Source organism: Erpetoichthys calabaricus, chromosome 4, assembly GCF_900747795.2.
Source record: "Erpetoichthys calabaricus chromosome 4, fErpCal1.3, whole genome shotgun sequence".
Lineage (NCBI taxonomy): Eukaryota > Metazoa > Chordata > Cladistia > Polypteriformes > Polypteridae > Erpetoichthys > Erpetoichthys calabaricus.
Window position 1 is genome coordinate 271,611,806 of NC_041397.2, and position 21,028 is coordinate 271,632,833.

The 21,028-nt window shown below is 36.7% G+C and overlaps 1 protein-coding gene across 1 annotated transcript; it reads right to left on the minus strand.

Moving 5' to 3' along the window:
• Nucleotides 1-1,858: 1,858 nt before the first annotated feature.
• On the minus strand, nucleotides 1,859-10,389 carry LOC114650890 (OX-2 membrane glycoprotein-like). Its single transcript, XM_028800798.2, has 5 exons — nucleotides 10,266-10,389; nucleotides 9,768-10,106; nucleotides 8,006-8,302; nucleotides 4,231-4,332; nucleotides 1,859-3,664 (listed from the first exon to the last, which is right to left on the minus strand). The coding sequence occupies exons 1-5, from the start codon at nucleotides 10,306-10,308 to the stop codon at nucleotides 3,603-3,605; spliced, it is 843 nt and encodes a 280-aa protein (XP_028656631.1). The 5' UTR covers nucleotides 10,309-10,389; the 3' UTR covers nucleotides 1,859-3,602.
• Nucleotides 10,390-21,028: the final 10,639 nt, after the last annotated feature.

The following is a 21,028-nucleotide window of genomic DNA, read 5'->3' on the forward strand; positions in this document are numbered from 1 at the left end:
ACATGGAGTAACACAGTCTTGACAACAATGTTGACAATAAGATCAAATTAACCCCATTACCTTGAAATCCATAGAGATAGTTACCTGTTTCACCTTTGTTACAGAGTAATTTTCTTTTCTATAAAATAATTCATTTTCAGTAAACTATTTCAGCCTCTCTAATGGCACTCAATCAATTTGCAAACCCACTCTTCTTAGTCCAGGTTATCAACAAGATGCGGTGTAAGTTTGCAGCATCACGCACAAGAATGAACTGACCTTGAACAGAGCCTCACATCAGTCTGTCTTATGTACACACCGGTACTCACTCTTACCAGGTCAGTTTCAAGTCCCTAATCTGTCTAATTTGCATGCTTTTGTGAAGTGGCATGAGGGAGGTTTAACCAAAGATGACACCTCATGAACACAAAAGGAACGTGAAATCACTACCCAGATATGATGAGGCTGATAATGAAACTTGGGCAGCTTACAGGTATGAAGAACCAAGCTAACCACTGAGCTACTGCACTACCTTTTGTTCTACTATTTGTGCAAATGAATTGCATGAAATAAACTTTATTATACAAGTATTCTGTATATCCAGCACCATTTTCAACATTTGCAGGTCATTTTAGTAGCAGTTATGGAGGTACATTTCAAGATAAGGTATACCAAATCTGCTCTCTGGCTAATTTATTCAGCTGGTAGTGCTACAGAGTCTTCATTTCAACAGCATACGGACTAGCTGTGGGCTCAAGTGTGAAATGTACAAATGTACTCCCTGTGGATATCTATAAAAGTGTCAGCCACTGTTAAAACTGAATTGCATTTGTATTATTAGTATACAAGCTCTAGGGATCCAAGTTTACTTTCAGTATAAGCTACTGCCCTCGTGGGGTTTTTGTGTTCTACCCAAATCTGCTTATGTTTGGCTAGGCACTCCAGTTTCTTATCACGTTTGAAAGATATGCATGTATTTTGATTTTGTGAAAGTACATCATCAGGCGTGATTAAACTGCATCAGCATGTGTGTGTTAGCATGATTTACAATAGCATAAATTCCCACCTACTATTGGTTCCTGTTCTAGTTTTGTGACCAGACTTACCAGTAATGTATGTTTTTAGTTTCATATTTAAAATTGACAATGTAAGAAACAATGGTAAAATTCTACAACTGAAATAACTATAAATTCAGTCCTTGCTTTATTCTCTTACTGGTTGACAATAAGAATCATATAACAAAATACTAGTACTGTTTCAACGGTACACACACACTATATAAAAAAAATGAATACACTTAGAAATTTACTTTACCCAATATAAACTGTGATTTTGCAATCATAAAAATGATTACCTGTTTTAATAAAGATGTAATCTCCCTAAAATTGCATTTTAAAGCAAAACAAATGCCTGCTAAGTGTAATTTTGTAAACTTTCTTAGTCGTTGTTCTTTCTTTTGGATTGTGTAATTGCCAATGAACTCCAAATCAACTAAAAGGTTAGCTAGTAAAACTATCTTCATTTTAATAAAGGGCTTGAAATGCCTTTCCTGTATTGTGCAACTTACTAAAACATGAGAGAAATTAGTTGATGCTAGACTGGAGAAGATCTGGTAATCATATAAGCTTTAAGGAGTGAGCCATTCAAAAAAGGGTCAAAATTCAAATGATGTAAAGATGTTTATTCTTTGTATGAAAAATAAAAAAGCAATTGTATTTACCACACAAAAAAACTGCACAAGCAGCATGAATTGTTCGTTTTTTCAAGTAAACAATACTTCCTTATACATGAACAAAAAGACAAAACAAACTTCATTGAAAGCGCATGACTTTCAAGTAGGAATTCTATTTACATATAATGCATCTGAATCATCCACAGTTAAATAGCATGATCTGAACAAAAGCTTTGTTTGGTCTTATTGACTTAGAAAGTACTATTCATCTAATTCTGCAATACACTTCATTAGTTAATAGTAAACAGAAATAAGGATTCTCTCTAAAATGTGGGCTACAAAAACATTGTCCTAATGCCCTACTAACTTCCAAAAGCATTTGGTCTGGGACTTGTTTAATCAAAATTTTGATTTAATACTTTACACAGTTTCTATTCATTCTAAAGAAGAAGTATTACCATACCTTTAATTAAAATGAAGAGAGCAATAAATGCCAAAAAGACAATAATTAAAACCTTTTAATAATCTGTATTTTTTTAAATAGTTTTCAATTAAGATAAATAAATATACATTTAAGAATAAGGGATTAAAAATATTGTTTGAGTAATCTCACTTTGGACAGGTTGGAGTGGACTGACATAATGTCTTTAAGCAATCCAAACTTACATAAACGGCCAGCAAATATAAAAACAAATGATAAGACCAAATAAAGCCTTTCTTCACAAGTCATTTTTAAGAATACACAGTCACTAACTACTAATGTACCACACTGTAGAAACACAGGAATGGCTACTTCACTTGGCGTTTGGTAAAACCGAAACAAACTATTAAGACTTTTGTATATGGCATGGCTGACGAATAGCGGCATTAAAGGTAGTCCCAACTGCAAAGTGTTAGCATTCAAAGCTACATTTGATCACTTTCAAGGGCTTGTGCAAGCCATGAGTAAAATATTTGTGAACAGATTTTTTATGAATAATATAATACTTAAGTGGCATTCTCTTTTCGGTTAGTAGTAGTCTATTATTTTTATAACTTCAAAATGTACATTTTATTTACATCAACATAATTCACAATATTTAAAAGTGCAATATAAGAATCGAGGTAGAAAACTACTGTACAACACGTGTGACTAACTGAATTTACAGAGCATTGCGTCAGACCTGAACAAAATAACAGAAAACAAGCCGTAACAGAACAGGCTTGATTGAATATAGCAGCCATCACAGTGAACCTCATTTCAAAGCGTTATAAACATACAGTGCAATATTTGTTCAAGTGAAGCCAAGGTAGCTGAAGTGAGTCACTTGGAATTAAAGGGAATTCCCCCCTTTGGACATATAAAGTATATATGTATGTACATGCTCGCTCGCTCGCTCTCTCGCTCACTCACTCACTCACTCTCTATCTATCTATCTATACTCTCTTACAATTTACAGCTCTTTAGCTAGTAAGGTATCATACTGACCACAAAAGAAGGCTTTTTTTTGCCATTATTTACTGATAATTTCACTTCCTTCACATTTATCAATTACCACTTTCTCAGTACTTCATAATACTAGGTTGATTTAGTTGTGCAAACATGTAAATAAGATAACTATAACAATTACTGACATATTCAAAACTGAATTGTAAACATTGCCAAAAACATTAATCTAGATTTCTCACATTAGACAATTATAAGACACACTCAAACTAAAGAGCAAAGGCATTTGATCTGCACAGTTTCTCTTTTACCCACAAACAATAAAATGTCTAGCTTAGAATCTGAATATGTATATACTGAAAGGAAATTAGCAAAAACTTGAAAGTAAATTGATGACACTGTATAATACACACTAAAAGATTGCATTGTTTAATAAATATCCTTATAAAATAAATAAAAGTAGTGTATTTCAGTGAAGTAAATGTTGAAATGTCCCCACTGTATGTCCATTCAGCCAAGACTGTTTCAGACACGGAAAAGTGGACCGCACTGATTCCTTTCCATCATTTCCTTGTGTATATTTGTTCCTGCAGGAGAAAGAAATGGCACACTGTCATGTCAAAACTCATTTAGTTTGTAATCCATGCACAGTATAAACTAGTAACTAAACAGCACATAAGATGAGTGTTACTCATGTGGTTTCAGTTTGATAATCTGAAATGTTTTTGCAAACTAAAACTTAGCATCTGTTTTTGTAAATTAATTTGTTTGACGTCTGATTAGCTTATGTACCATGCAACAGTAGAGGTTAATTATAAGTATTGTAAAGGTGGAGAGCAGTAATTTTATATTCTAGCCTTAACACAATATGCTACCAGAAATACCCAGATTTCATATAATTTAGGACAGATATTCCTGTTTAAGAAATTAAAAACTGTACTGGACTGACTCCATGCTCCTAAATACTCAGAAAAATTAACAAAGAATAGCAATGAGTTAAGCACAGGGATGAATGTTACAGTATATTATAGTATAATACTGAATTAATATTTATGATACAATCAGTTTAGCTTGGGTAACTGATTTATGTTCATCAATGAAAGCATACTCTAAGTTTATTATTGATTTGTAAAAAGTAAAACAGCAAACATACCTTTCGTTTTGTATCTGTATATGCAGTAGAGAACAACTGCTCCAAAAATAGAGAAGATTACAACTTCTACTAAATATGAGCCTTGCTTTTTCGCTGGTTCATCTAAAGAAAAAAAGATGAAGTACTGTTTAATAGAATACATTTACTTTTTAAAAATCTATATACAGTGTTAACAAACAAATTACATTAAACAATATTTTACAGTGCTCTAAACCATTAATGTGGTAAAGTGAACCAACTGCTTCTGATTGATTAAAAACTTTCATAATGTATACAGTACTGTACAATTAAATGCAAAATTAATGTTTATTCCATTTCAGTACAAAGTGTCTTTATAGTTCTGCCAAACTACAAGGTACCCTATTATTGATCTCCAGTGTTGTTTGCTATAAGTTTTACTTTAACATTTTGGTACAAAGCACTACGAAAATAAAAGTACTTTAAGTACTTTATCCAGTTATTGATTAAAAAAGTCAGATTTTAAGGATTGGGTTGTTTCCTCTTCACATTAACAGCCATGGAAAAAGAAAATTGTATAATTGACTTGACATAAGACTGGTTCTTAGTACTTCCACAAATACTAACTTCATTACACATAAATTTAGCAAATTTTAAATAATGGGACATAATGACAAATGCATCAGTAGATAACAATAGACCACTAACAGCTTCTCAGAAAATCTGTTTCTGACAAATATGACTGTATGGTTTCATTCCATCCATGATAATAGTCAGTGGCCAATTCTTTCCCTTTTTAATATTTATTAATGAATGTGATTTCACCACAACATCTTTTAATCCATTAATTTTCATTTTAGGTTAGAAATGAACAGCTGAAGTTGTTGTACTTTTCTAAGAAACCTAGCAATAGTATGTGTTTTATATGCACATGTAAATGTATTTAATTTGTCAAACCTTCAGACATGCCCATTTAAACATCATTAAATGGCCTTTTGTTTCCAGAAATTGTCCTGTATATTGCTCTTTGATGACCAGGAGTGCTAAAACATTATACAATTTCTCAGAAATGCAGCGTTTAGTGCCAGCATATACTTTGCTAAGTAAAATGTAGGTTTAAATAAAAAAAGAATTTGTGTTAAACACACACACACCAACAACAACAACAAATTTTCCCAGCTCTTGTTTATGCAGAATTCCATTCTTCTCATTTACTGCTGTCTGTTGACACAAATGCTTATGTTTAATGTTTGCAGATATTGCATGGTGGCATATTTCTAGTTACTAGTTTTCCTGTTACATTGCCATTACAGAACTATTAGTTTTAAGTGTACACACTTGGTAAAAAGATTGCAGCAAGATATAAGAAATACAATTTGTGACACAAACTCTTATTTTATACCTGTAGACAAGTCATTCTACTGATGATCAGGGCTGACAGCGGGTCATGTTTTGTGACCCATGACCCGTGTGACCCATCACTCCTATGATCCATGACCCGGATTTTCCTGGTTCCAGATGCAGCATCAGCAGATGAGGCTACATTTGAATAAAATAGGTGTCTTGCTAACTGGTACTGCATTGTTAACTGCCAAACTAGTTCTCATTATGACAGCAAAGATGCCACTCCTCCTCTTTGTTTTATTTTTATTATTAATTTTTTTTTGATTGCTGTATACACAACTATATACACAACTGTATACACTGATTGGCTAGACAGAGGAACCAAGCTAGGAAAGACGTGCAGCAGGGTAGAGTGATAAAGTATAAAGATTGATACGAGGAGAGTGTGTTGAGCAGATGGAAAGAGTACTTTGAGAGGTTGATGAATGAAGAGAATGAGAGAGAGATAAGGTTAGATGATGTGGAGAAAGTGAATCAGGAAGTGCAACGGATTAGCATGGAGGATGTAAGGACAGCTATGAAGGGGATGAAGAATGGAAAAGCTGTAGGTTCAGATGACATAAATTTGAAAGCATGGAGGTGGTTAGGAGAGATGGCAGTGAAGTTTTTAACCAGATTGTTTAATGGAATCTTGGAAAGTGAGAGGATGCCTGAGGAATGGAGAAGAAATGTACTGGTGCTGATTTTTAAGAATAAGGGGGGGATGTGCAAAGCTGTAGTAACTACAGGGGGATAAAATTGATGAGCCACAGCATGAAGTTATGGGAAAGAGTAGTGCAAGCTAGGTTAAGAAGTGAGGTGAGGACTAGTGAACAGCAGTATGGTTTCATGCCAGGAAAGAGCACCACAGATGCAATGTTTGCTCTGAGGGTGTTGATGTAGAAAGACAGATATGGCCAGAAGTAGTTGCATTGTGTCTTTGTGGACCTGAAAAACCTGGAAAAAGCAAATTACAAGGTGCCTTGACAGGAGTTATGGTATTGTATAAGGATGTCAGGAGTGGCGGGGAAGTATGTAAGAGTTGTACAGGATATGTACGAGGGAAGTGTGACAGTGGTGAGGTGTACGATAGGAGTGACAGATGCATTCAACATGGAGGTGGGATTACATCAGGAATTGGCTCTGAGCCTTTTCTTATTTGCAATGGTGATGGACAGGTTGACAGACTATGGACTATGATGTTTGCTGAGGACATTGTGATCTGTAGTAAGAGTAGGGAGCAGGCTGAGGAGACCATGGAGAGATAGAAATATGCTCTAGAGAGGAGAAGAAAGAAGGCCAGTAGGAACAAGATAGAACAAGATAGAATACATGTGTTTGAATGAGAGGAAGGTCAGTGGAATGGTGAGGATGTAGGGAGTAGAGTTGGCGAAGGTGGATGAGTTTAAATACTTGGGATCAACAGTACAGAGTAATGGGGATTGTGGAAAAGAGGTGAAAAAGATTGGTGGAATTAGTGGACAACAGTATCAGGAGTAATTTGTGACAGACGGGTATCAGCAAGAGTGAAAGGGAAGGTCTACAGGACAGTTGTGAGAACAACTTTGTTATATGGGTTAGAGACAGTGGCACTGACCAGAAAGCAGGAAACAGAGCTGGAGGTGGCAGAGTTAAAGATGCTAAGATTTGCATTGGGTGTGATGAAGATGGATAGGATTAGTAATGAGTACATTAGAGGGTCAGCTCAGGTTGGAAGGTTGGGAGACAAGGTCAGAGAGGCGAAATTGCATTGGTTTGAGCATGTGCAGAGGAGAGATGCTGGATTTATTGGGAAAAGGATGTTAAAGATAGAGCTGCCTGGCAAGAGGAAAACAGGCCTAAAATAAGATTTATGGATGTGGTAAGAGTGGACATACAGACGATGGGTGTAACAGAGGAAGATGCAGAAAACAGTAAGATATGGAAAAAGATGATCCGCTGTAGCAACCCCTAACAGGAGCAGCTGAAAGATAAAGAAAAATGTGCAGTGGGAGTCCTGTTAAAATCATGAGCCATAGTTCACAAATCTGTTACCATCTAATCATGTTTATTTACTATAGGGAGTCTGTTATAGATCTAAATAAATGATGATTCTTCCTGGGATTATCATCCAAAAATGATTCCCGTGATATAGCTCTGAAGAACCATTCTGGCACATGTAAATGTGAACACGGGAAGAACAAGCTTTAAATTATGAGGTACTGTTTTAAAAGGAAGGATTTTTGACAGATTAAAAAATGGCTGGTACAAAACCAGAAGGATTTTTAAATACTCTATCAAAAGATTTTTTGCTGCATCTTATATGTACATATTTGGTTAAGTCAGTTAATATCGTTATCCTTATGTACTGCAGTATTTCATTTTAAACAACAATAGGTGGTAGAATAAACCAACAATAGTTAGAAAGCCAAAGTAAAAATCAAAAATAATATACCTGTTTTCTCGTACAGTAGAACGAAATGTCTGCTTTCGGCATTCTGTAGTGCAGGATGCTTCACTATGCAGTCTACTCCTCCGTATACACCATCAGAGTATTTTAACGTTAAGTTGCTTATGACCGTCACTCTCCCGTTCCCGTTATCAGTGCGCTGCTCCTCTGCAGTAAGAGTTTTGTTTTCAGATGTTCTCCAGAACACCTCCGGAGCCGGCTTGCCGGTGGCAGAGCACATCAGGAAATATGTGTCTTCAGTTGCAGAGATGTTGGAGGATTTTGTTGTTATATCATAAAGTTCTGAAGAGGAAAAACAAAGTCATTAAGTGGCACCAGGAGTTTTCGTAGATTCACTAAAAGACTGCAAGTGAAATATCAGCCATCGTTCGGTAAAGTAAATGGGATTTCCAAGAAGTCGCAATGGCCTTCTCACTTTCATTTCTCTTCTCGAAATGTAGTACACACACATCGTATGAAAAACCCATTAGTAACAGAAAAAGTACGTGACGTTTCCTTATTTGTTTCATTTTTGTAATGAGTTTGCATGCAGGCACCAGGTGTACAAGACAAAGAGAATAAAAGTATACCCAGTGCCTTAAAAAATCTATATTTGCACCTTAACGGGTTACTTTAATGCTTTGAGTTATTATAATACTGGCAGCTTTGTTGTGTATTATATTCTCCATACCATTTTAACATCGACAATTAAACGATATGACGTAAAAGAGGTGTAATCCCACGGGAAAACCAAGAAGAAAGTACAAAAACCCCAATCGCATGACCCTCAATTCGTAAGGTAGAAGCGCAGTCCCATCCTGTCTAGTGCTAGCCACTATAATCATCTTCAACATCCTCCTCTTCATCGTTAACAATAATAAATTGCCTGGTCCAGCTAAATCCAGTTTTAAGGCTAAAGGACGTTAAAGCTTCTGGCCGCAAGACAGCTAGAACCCCTGCTCTGGTCTATTGTATGGCAAAAGAATGTTCTGAATCCACATCGATGGCGATCTGACCGGAATTCAAAGTCCGTCGCCTGGGGGTGAGCGGCAGCAAAGTCAGCCACTGCGCCACCCTGCCATTATTACAGTATTTGTATCCGTCCAATTTTACGATTCTATGCAACGGGCTAATACGTAGCATGTATCAGCAGCAAGTACTAGGCAGTCAACTTTTTAGACACACATCAAAATAGTTAGAGTGGACTGAAGTCCCTTTGTGAATGTTTTGATTTAAATAAGGCTGCTCGGAGGAAACAGAAATCCGCAGGCTTTGTAAATCATCTTCACTTTCGAGAAGAGTTTGACATTCATGTAAACACTTTAGTACAACGTTGTAAATTTAACTTGAATTCCATCCATCCATTTTCCAACCCGCTGAATCCGAACACAGGGACACGGGGGTCTGCTGGAGCCAATCCCAGCCAACACAGGGCACAAGGCAGGAACCAATCCTGGGCAGGGTGCCAACCCACCGCAGAACTTGAATTCCCCGTTATTTTGTATTTCTAATTTTATTTACGCTGGAGAAGATGTCAAGCCACTCATAATTTGTAACCGATAAGCAAAACGTCCAAACCGACTGCTGTATTAAACATTATTTAATGTAATGAAAAAGAACTTTGTCACACCATGGAAGGCATAGCAACAGCAGTTATCACTACGTTATTTTTTTTAATTGAACGGGTATAATTCAACAGCTTCACGCATATTTTTTTAGCACACTTGCACCCATCTTAAAATATTAACTAGACGATGCTCCTGCTCACCATGTACTACGAGACACGTCTTCCCAGTCACAGAGCCAGTCGGATATTCGCTGAATAAACATCGGTAACATCCTTCATCTTCAGATCGCACTCCTTTTATCCTGATCGATGTTACATTAAGAGATGCTGTCGAAATGTTTATTCGCTGTTCGTATGGTTCCAAAACTTTCGCCCCAAAGTATTCGCTGTAGGTAGCCAGGTTATTCACAGCGCTTCCGGTGATCTTCTGCCAGGTGATCTGATTGATAGACTTGGACTCTTGTAATCGACATCCTAGCTCCACGTCTTCGTTTAGTCTCGCATCCACCGTTGCAGATGTGTCCACCACAGCTGCAAATCCTGAAAGGCGGGGCAAACATTAATTACAAATGTGGCTTATCAATGATCTTAAGATTATTCATACTCTAATGTCTACAGTAAATTAAAAGCAGTCATTTTTTCATGTTCGCCCAAGTAGCAAGGTACAAGAAAACATTACAACTGCTAAAATAATCTCACCTTCTTTCAGAAGACAGATCGAAAAGATAAGAAAGACGCTCATGTCTAAACTAAAAGCGAAACCTCGGCTCAGGACAGTTTGCGAGTCGTTTATGAAGTGATGGGTGAGAGGGATAACCCTAGCTTTTTGTATTGTATATAAGGAATTTCCCGACCACACCCGCGCTGCAATGACACCAGTGTGGAATCCCAACGAAAGCACGAGATAGCTGCAAGCTGTTTTTACTGGCATGGTGACTGACAACTGTAATTACAGTTTCTGGAAAAAAAAAAAGTTCCTTTAACATATTGAATAATTTTATAGTCACGACTGTAAGGGCACGCACGCTCCTTCTCAAGACATTTTACAGAGTTCATTATTTTTACAAGTTATCAGAGTTACACATTCATACAGTATATGCGAAACAAACGGGACCGCGAATTGTATTATACTTAAACCCACACCACAACAAGCAAAACACATTTCAATCAAGAGTACAGTATTCAAAATAACACTACAGGAAATTAACATAACTTAAAGCTTTGACTAAACGTAACACCCCATCCCTACTCAGTTCAGAGATCTATATAGACCAGAAACTGCTAGGAGATCATTCCTAGTGTATATTAAGAAATCAAAAGATAAGACATGGAGATAGTAAATTCTGAAAAAAAGATTTTTACTATTCCTCAAGGGAAAGAAATCCAGTTTTAAAAAGTGCAGTGGGTTCAAATCCTGCTAATAACACTGTCATATTTATATAATCTTTGTGTTTATCAATAAATTGTATTATTATGTTTCTTAAAACAAGTGTGCTTCAGTTACCTTGACACAAGTCTAAGAGGGGGAGTAACCTCCCCGAAAGAACGGCAAGGAAAATAAGGTGAGAGCCCAAACAAATTATTTAATTAATTACTGGCATTGTCATAGGCAAAACAGACAATTAATTAGCTGATTGACTGAACATCCATCAATTACTTTTCTCACGTCCATGCACCATTTACTACATTGATTTGATGCCCTTGTGTGATGGAAAAAGAAATCTGTTACAATTTCCTACATTGATTCAGCGGTACAGGGTGGGCCCAAGTAAAAATCACTTTCATCTCCTACATTAATGTAGCATCCCTGAATGGGCTTAAACCATGCCCTTCCACTGGTTCCTTTACACATTTTCTTACAAGTGTGTATTATGAATTATTTAATTTCTTTCCTTGACTCAGAGGTTCTCTTCCCCCTATCTTCTACCACTGTGAAAAATTATGTGATAAAGTCTAGAAATACCATCAATATCTTTGTCATTAGTAGATAAAATATATGTAAGCATAGGCAATAATGAGGGATTATGGAAGTTAAGCAAGTTCTTTTGACCAAAATGTCTAACGTACATAAAAAGTTGTTTGTTGCCATATACTTAACTCACAGCTAATAGGGTCTATAAAGTGTATATGGTAGGGTCATTATTGTTATGTATATAGAGTACATTGAACTTCTTAATTGCCTGTGCTACGTAAACATGCAACACATCAGATATAAGCTATCAACATATAGGTCTGTAAGTCAGTATACCAAATTACTTTCATGACTTCAGTACTGTTGGGAAACACTTGGAACTCTGGTCCTGGAAGAAAAGGTGGCTGATGCGCTTCATTTTCCTTCCTACTATCATGGAGTACGTGGACGATGGTCTGTGCAGGCAGTTCACCGTGTCTGTCACGCCTTCAATGTGTATCCTGTAGTTGATGCACAACTGATTAGCCTGTGCAATGAACATCATTCTTAGCAAATGTTGTTACTGTTCTTTTCCTGGACTTAATGTCCAATTAAGTTGCCAGGGTAGGCCACACCTTCAGCTTTTTTTGCTACAGGACCACATATTACATCATACGCTCTCATTTAAAATCAAGATTAAGGTTCAAGACCCGTGGTTCATAAGTTTTTGCATGACAGACAGACAAACCTTAGAATTTTATACACAGTATAGTTAGTTAATGAAGGCTATAAATTTATGATACGCACTGAAGAAGCTGAGAATAGAACTTCTGCCTTAAAGTGTTTTCTGCACTCCTTCCATAATTTAAGCAAGTGGGTTACTAGTAAATTGGCAATAGTTATTGATGGCTAAAGTTCAAATCAAAATATACAAGGAGAATTTTAAAAAATAATTTCTTTCCAAAACTAACCTATCAGATCGGTTTGGTTATTTTCTGATTCCTTCCACAGCCCTACAATATCCATCCATCCATCCATCCATTTTCCAACCCGCTGAATCCGAACACAGGGTCATGGGGGTCTGCTGGAGCCAATCCCAGCCAACACAGGGCACAAGGCAGGGAACCAACCCTGGGCAGGGTGCCAACCCACCGCAGGCCCTACAATATGATAATTAATAACTAGTAAATAAAACTGAAAGGCTGGTAATGTCATGGCACCTTCTGATTTAGATCCTTGCAACATTGTCTAAAGATTGCAGTATTGACTGATGGGGGGTGTCTATTTTGATTTGAATCCATTCTGAAATATATTTTTTGATAAATTGATCATAGATAAAATCATGATTCACATACACTGTAAAAAAATGTAAGTACATTTAAAAGTAAAAATACTGTGAATGGTGAAAGTAATATAACTTTTCTGAAAAAAATAAAGTTACCTTAAATTCTACTGCAAATTACCTGTATATCTTAAACAACACACTTTATTATTTTTGATGGCCAAGTTCTGTAAAATCGATATTTTTCTACCTTCAAAATATGCTACATACCATTTACTGATACATTACAGTTCACTTAAAAAAATCAATGTTAACTTTACAGCGTAAAACTCTTAAATAGCGAAGATAAACATCTGTAAAATTTAAAACAGTAAAGCACAGTTTCAATAAAACCGAAGTTATGATATTTGCATAAGGAAACGTCCACTTTTACCATATTGTTCTGGTAAACCACATACCTTTGCACAGTAGGGAAAAAAACTTAAACAAAGTTAGCCGACTTATTTTTCCCTGCATGCTGAAGGTATTTTGAGGTTACAGAAGCTGATTTATGGTGGGTTATTTTCGATAAGCTGGCACACCTGTAGGACACCAAACTCCACGAAAGCAATCTTTACTTCTTCACCAGACAATGTGCTGTAACTTCCTTAAACACTGAATTCTTTTTAATGTGTATAATTAGGTATTTGCTATTTGTTGTTGTTACTTTATTGAAGCAAACTGTGTACTGGTATTTGATCCTAACAACATTTTCTAATGGTTTAAATGATTGGCAAATTTATTACAATGCTTGGATTTCAGGTTATGGTTAAACGTTGACTTCTATTGTAATGTGTTATAAAGAAAAAAAACAGTTATTTACTATATAATTACTGAATACACCCCAGCTAGTCTTAGGTCTTTTGCTGCAGCTTTCAACTTTTTCTTACAATTCTGAAAACATGGCTTCCTACTATAAAAAAAAAAAAACTTTTAATATAAAAATAAATGTGCATACTATTTCTTCACGCAACTGTCCAACAATCAGCTTTTCACAATGGCTTAATTCTTGAAGGGGGCAGCCCATGTGTAAAAAACACTCTTTGACCTTATGAGTAGATGACACTTGCTAGTTTCAGAATCACAATTACATCATTTTTATCACAGTCAATGTTCTCCCCTTTGATGAAGATCTCATATCCATACAGAATCTTTTCAACAAACATCTAGTGCAGAATCCCTTCTACATGTAACCTTCAGAATGGCAGAACAGTTTTTTACTCCCTTAATGCTTTTTTCTTTTAACAGCCCCTGTTTGTGGAGACACAAAAAGAAACAAATTCTTTAGGAATCCTCAACAAATTGCACCTGTGTCACATTAATGTGTAAATCACAGTTGAAATTAACAATCTACAGAACTGGCAACTTCAGACATGGTGGCAAAACTGAATGCAAATAAATGTAAAGTATTACATGTAGAAATTAAAAATGGTAAATATGAATACACAATGAGACACTGAAACATGAATGTACACCTTATACAATTTATCCAGAAAGTATTCACAGCGCATCACTTTTTCCACATTTTGTTATGTTACAGCCCTATTCCAAAACGGATTAAATTCATTTTTTTTCTCAGAACTCTACACACAACACCCCATAATGACAACGTGAAAAAAGTTTACTTGAGGTTTTTCCAAATTTATTAAAAATAAAAAAACTGAGAAATCACATGTACAGTACATAAGTATTCAGAGCCTTTGCTCAATACTTTGTTGATGCACCTTTGGCAGCAATTACAGCCTCAAGTCTTTTTGAATATGATGCCACAAGCTTGGCACACCTATCCTTGGCCAGTTTCACCCATTCCTCTTTGCAGCACCTCTCAAGCTCCATCAGGTTGGATGGGAAGCGTCGGTGCACAACCATTTTAAGATCTCTCCAGAGATGTTCAATCGGATTCAAGTCTGGGCTCTGGCTGGGCCACTCAAGGACATTCACAGAGTTGTCCTGAAGCCACTCCTTTGATATCTTGGCTGTGTGCTTAGGGTCGTTGTCCTGCTGAAAGATGAACTGTCGCCCCAGTCTGAGGTCAAGAGCGCTCTGGAGCAGGTTTTCATCCAGGATGTCTCTGTACATTGCTGCAGTCATCTTTCCCTTTATCCTGACTAGTCTCCCAGTTCCTGCTGCTGAAAAACATCCCCACAGCATGATGCTGCCACCACCATACTTCACTGTAGGGATGGTATTGGCCTGGTGATGAGTGGTGCCTGGTTTCCTCCTTTGGCATTCACACCAAAGAGTTCAATCTTTGTCTCATCAGACCAGAGAATTTTCTTTCTCATGATCCGAGAGTCCTTCAGGTGCCTTTTGGCAAACTCCAGGCGGGCTGCCATGTGCCTTTTACTAAGGAGTGGCTTCCGTCTGGCCACTCTACCATAAAGGCCTGATTAGTGGATTGTTGCAGAGATGGTTGTCCTTCTGGAAGGTTCTCCTCTCTTCACAGAGGACTTCTGGAGCTCTGACAGAGTGTCCATCGGGTTCTTGATCACCTCCCTGACTAAGGCCCTTCTCCCCCGATCGCTCAGTTTAGATGGTCGGCCAGCTCTAGGAAGAGTCCTGGTGGTTTCGAACTTCTTCGACTTACGGATGATGGAGGCCACTGTGCTCATTGGGACTTTCAAAGCAGCAGAAATTTTTCTGTAACCTTCCCCAGATTTGTGCCACGAGACAATCCTGTCTCGGAGGTCTGCAGACAATTCCTTTGACTTCATGCTTGGTTTGTGCTCTGACATGAACTGTCAACTGTGGGACCTTATATAGACAGGTGTGTGCCTTTCCAAATCATGTCCAATCAACTGAATTTACCACAGGTGGACTCCAATTAAGCTGCAGAAACATCTCAAGGATGATCAGGGGAAACAGGATGCACCTGAGCTCAATTTTGAGCTTCATGACAAAGGCTTTAAATACTTATGTACATGTGCTTTCTCAATTTTTTTATTTTTAATAAATTTGCAAAAAATCAAGTAAACTTTTTTCACGTTTTAATTTAATCCATTTTGGAATAAGGCCGTAACATAACAAAATGTGGAAAAAGTGATGCGCTGTGAATACTTTCCAATGCACTGTAAGTTAGGCGATCAAATGGACTTGTCAGTGTCCACATCCTGACAGAACATAGAAGTGATTAAGAAGACCAACAAGATGTAAAGGTACAGCATATAGTGCATTGTTTAGATTACAAGGGATAAAACACACTTGGGAGCGGTGCCATCCTGGATGATTTAAAAAACAAAGAAAACTGGATCCTTCCAATTATTTTTAATAGCATTATTAAACAACAGTTAAATAAAATAAATAAGTTAACAAATAATGAATAATTAATTTACACAGGGAATTTTTAATTTAAAAAAATTCTATCAATATGTAATGACTAAAATTGTTGTTGCAATGACACACAAAGACTTTATAACATTCAAGTCATTACTTATTGGTTTTTCTTCTTTCTTTTTACAAACACGTGTTATGTACAATAAGTACATTCCCAAGTAACAGGCATTATGAGAAGAATGTTAAGATGAAGTACGAAATAAACCTGCATTGGGATTCTGTTAAAAAATACACACAGTATGCTGTAAATGTGAAGTTGTGTCTTGCGCAATCAAAGTTTCTGAAGAGCCTGTGTGAAACCAAGACAAAGTTTTGGTTGTTCTGTTACCGGAACATGAAGCTATGATGTAGTTTACATGCCTCCAACAACAACTCAATATACAGTAAAGTAAAAAAAATGCTGATAGCATTGACAACATACAGTATATATACTTACTAAAAGTTGAGTTACCCTTTTGCTGCTTGCATAGATACAACCCTTCAACCACAAATCAGAAAAAGCTGGGATGGTATGAAAAAAAAACAAAAAAAATGCAATGATTCTGAAATTTACTTTGACTTTTATTTCATAGCAGACAGTACGAATGCAAGATATTTCATATTCTGTCTGGTCAACTTCATTTTGTTTGTTAATATACAGCCATTCCAGAATTTCAGGCCTGCGACACATTCCAAAAAAAGTTGGAATGGGGCAAATTTGGACCAGAAATTTGGTAAAATAATTAAATAATGATGTGATTTAAAACAGGTGATGTCAACAGGTGATTGTAATCATGATTTGATACAAAAACACTACCCACGAAAGGTTAATTCTTTGAGAAGCAAAGATGAACAGAGGATATCCAGTCTGTCAACAAATGCATGAGAAAATTATTGAAATGTTTAAAAACAATGTTCCTCGAAGAAAGATTGGAAAGGATTTGTATATTTCTCCCTCTACAGTGCATAATATTATTAAACAATTCACGGAATCTGGAAGAATTCCAGTGAGTAAAGGGCAAGGGCACAAGCCTAAGCTGAACACCAGTAATCTCCGATCCCTCAGGCAGCACTGCATCAAGAACTATCACTCTTCAATAGCTATTTTGTGGAAGAAATGGATGGCAAAATCGAAAAGGACCATCCGGACTGTTATCAGTAACAAGTCCAAAAGTCAGAGTCTGTCATGGTATGGGGTTGTGCAGTGCACTTGACAAAGGTAATTAATACTTCTGTGATGGCAGAATTAATGCAGAAATGTACATTAAGATTTTAGAACAACATATGCTGCCTTCAAGATGACATCTTTTCCAGGGATATCCAAGCATTTTTTAAGAAAATAATGCAAAACCACATTCTGCACACACTACAAAGGCACAGCTGCGGAGGAAGAGGGTACAGGTACTGGACTGGCCTGCCTGCCTGCAGTCCTTACCTGTCCTCAATAGATGTGGAGAATTTTAAATTGAAAAATGAGACAATGACAACCCCATACTGTTGCACACCTTAAGACGTGCTTACAGGAAGAATGGGACAAAATAACACCTGAACCACTTCATTGCTTGGTATCCCCAGTGCCAAAATGTCTTTTAAGTGTTTGAGAAGGAATGGCTGCATTACAAAGCAGGATATGCTTTATTGCTCCAACTTTTTTTGGAATGTGTTTAAGGCCTGAAATACAGGAATAGATGTACAGTATATTAACAAATTAAATGAAGTTGACCAGACAAAATCTGATACTCGTATATCTTGGGTTCTTACTATCTGAATTGAAATAAAAGTCAAAGTAAATTTAAGAATTACTGCGTTTTTTTATTTGCATTTCCCATACTATGCCAACATTTTTTGAATTGGGGTTGTATAATGAATAAGACTAGTTTGGAAGAGACATTGAGATATGCTGGGTTTTGTAGGATAAAGTGGATATTGCCTATTCTGCTAGGCGTTTGTGGACACCAGGTCTGTTAAAAAAGCAGATTTAACAGGGATGGAGGCATCCAGCTGTGCCTTTCCCCACTTGCATTCCAAACTAAGTGACTGAAACTCCAGCGTGTACCAGGGTCTGTCTGCACTTTATTTGATAATAAAGGTGTAAATCAGAGGTGCACTGACATCTCTACAGCGGCCCCTCTACAGACATCTTGAGCCAGAAAGTGCAAAATGGACTCAAGCAAACACAAAGACCTGTAATTTAAAGGATGACAACTAAGATGGACAGAAGAACTTGCCTATGACATGATGCTGATTTTGTAACTGAAAGTGATTGTAATCCAATCAGGAGAAGGTACAAACTTCCTTTAAAACCACATGTACCCCATCTCTCAAAGTAGTGAGATGAAGCAAAGAATGACAGAGAATGGGGAGAAGGAAAGTGAAGCTTAGAGAATTGTGAATTGAACACACTGAACTCCTCTAGGGAATCCTAGAGAACTCAGGGACTCTTCCCAGGGGCACTTCCCAGGGGAAAATCATTCCCAAAATGATTTTCCAAAATCTTTTCTAGAACTAAAGCTATGAGCCGCTCATCCTTGGACAGCCCTTTTGGCACACTGCTTTGGCTTGACAGACTGGGTTTCAGCTTCAAGTTCACAAAGTGAGCAGTCAGAGAAGCCATTATTTCAAGAAGGAAAGTTCAACATCTAAACTCTTGGCCCATAGTGAGTAATGCCTTTTTCCTATGAAGTGGCAAAATAAGGCAGCAGGCAAGCTGAGAAAGCAGCAGCACATAACTAACAAGGATCACAGAGCAAAGAGAATGAATGCACTCCAACACATTAGGAATCATTCCACTTGAATCTGGACCAACAACAAAGCAACAACTAAACACAACATTAGACATTATCTTTAAAGACTTGGTATCGTAAAACTATTTATGTGTGCCAAGAAAAGTAGAACTCTAAATAGCAGTAAAAGGCCAGCCAATATTTTATACATTTGTCCGTCTAGTCTTATCTGTCTACAAATATATACATTTATCGTACTTTTATAACCATTGCATTTATCAATAAATTGTATCATTCTGTTTCTTAAAACAAGTGTGCTTCAGTCACATAGAATAAAGTCTAAAGGCCAGAGACTCACCTCCTACAGCAGACACAAGTAAGGTGTAAATAAAGCAGGAGCCTTACTGAATTATTTGATTAATTACCTGTATTACCAAAAGCAAAATTGATAATTAATTAACCAAGTTAAAATCTCTTTTTCAAATTTCACATTATTATGATGTCCTCCTGTGTGGGTGTATAATTGATTATTAATTATCAAAATTCTACATTATAAAGGTTGTGTCCAGAGACTTCAGTGTTCCTTCTTTGTCCAAAGACATGTATGTTATGTAGCTGAATAAATCACTTGATTTGAGGGTTTTACACAATACATGTAATAAATAAACACCCTGACCATGTTAAGGCTATGGATTTTCATTATTTACATAATTTGCTGCACCCGTGATGCTGGAAAATACTGTAGCACGGTCTCCCTGGTAAATTTTCTGTGTGTGGGAAAAACTGCTTGGGAGGCCTCATCTAGAATACTGTGTGCAGTTCTAGTCTCTGTATTACCAACAAGATATAACAAAGCTAGAGCAAGTTTACTGATTGAATGATTGTTGTTCATGAGTTACGAGATTTGAAGGAGTTGAACATTTTAGTCTAAGCAAATGGCCCTAAAGGGTGACTTGATAGAAGTATCTAAAATTTTGAGGAGAATTAGTACAGAGGATTCCAGCTGATACATGGGGGCCATATATGGAAACTTGGTAAGGGTGAATTTTGCAGAAACTTTACTAAGTTTTTTTCACATGTAAAACCATAGATACATGGAATATTAAGTAGTAATAGTAGATAGCAGAACTTTGGGGACCTTAAAAACCTGACCTGATACTATTTAGTCCCAGACTAAATACTATAGCTATTTGTACAGAGTATGCATTTATTAATTTATCATTTTATTCATTGATTGTATTATTTGTCCTGTGAATCTGTATCTTTGTTTTTTTATGGTTTCACTGCTGTATGCATCTACATTTCCAAATTGGGAATAATAACATTAATCTAATCTAACCAAATTTTGCAAGAGTTAGGAGAACTGATACAATGAACTGGATGAATATAAATGTTGCAATCAGTCTATATATTTTAAATCATGTTAGCAAGCTCAAAACACATTTGTAGCACATTAACAACAGTAAACTTCTTTCCACCCAGCATTTGTTCATTTATATTAATGATGTGAAGTACTGGTTAAAGCATTGCATTGAAGGTCAATAGGTTTTGGGCACAATGGTGGCATGGAGCTTAATACCTCATTCCATTAACACAAGAGTTTTAAGGTTCTTTTAATTGGAATCTGTAATTAATTAGGCAATCAGGTTCCATATTTTCTTGTTTTACCCCAGAAAATTACAACCTAGTTATGCTAAATGATTACTGGATGGGGAAAGCATTTATCTGTGTTAGGGGAGATGCATCCATTCTTTTTCCATTGCGATTTAACATATTGCTCTTTGTTAATCAGGTTATTTAAAGCTGATGTTACATTACATGACTTCAATTATGCGTGTATGTCAGACTTGCTGACTGCAGCTGCTGATCTCATCACTGGACCACGTTTACACAAATGAAAATTGCTGGGCATGTCACATATGGTGACATGCTTGCCTCCATTTCTGACAGCCTATAACATATTGCCTGATGGAGCCAGCACTGTACAAAAGGTTAAAAGCTATGGTGAGTTTAGCTGCAGTCTCAACCCTTCTGTTGTGATATGTGAAACACAACAATATCAGAAATATGAGGTTCTGCTCTGTTTGCTAAGTCCAAAACATGCATGTTCCTTACTCCTCATCACTGCATTCTGGGAAAACATTAATTCGTTGTCAGCATGCATGCACACACAGCTCACCCCTACAACTAAAGACACAATTTTGTGAGTGCAAGA

What these genes read in the sequence shown, in the direction of transcription:
- LOC114650890 (XM_028800798.2), bottom strand. Translation starts at nt 10,308, where the DNA reads ATGAGCGTCTTTCTTATCTTTTCGATCTGTCTTCTGAAAGAAG. An exon ending in TCTACTGTACGAGAAAACAG is followed by an intron (nt 4,333 to 8,005) that starts GTATATTATTTT and finishes TTTTTTCTTTAG; the next exon opens with ATGAACCAGCGAAAAAGCAA. An exon ending in ATACAGATACAAAACGAAAG is followed by an intron (nt 3,665 to 4,230) that starts GTATGTTTGCTG and finishes TTTCTCCTGCAG; the next exon opens with GAACAAATATACACAAGGAA.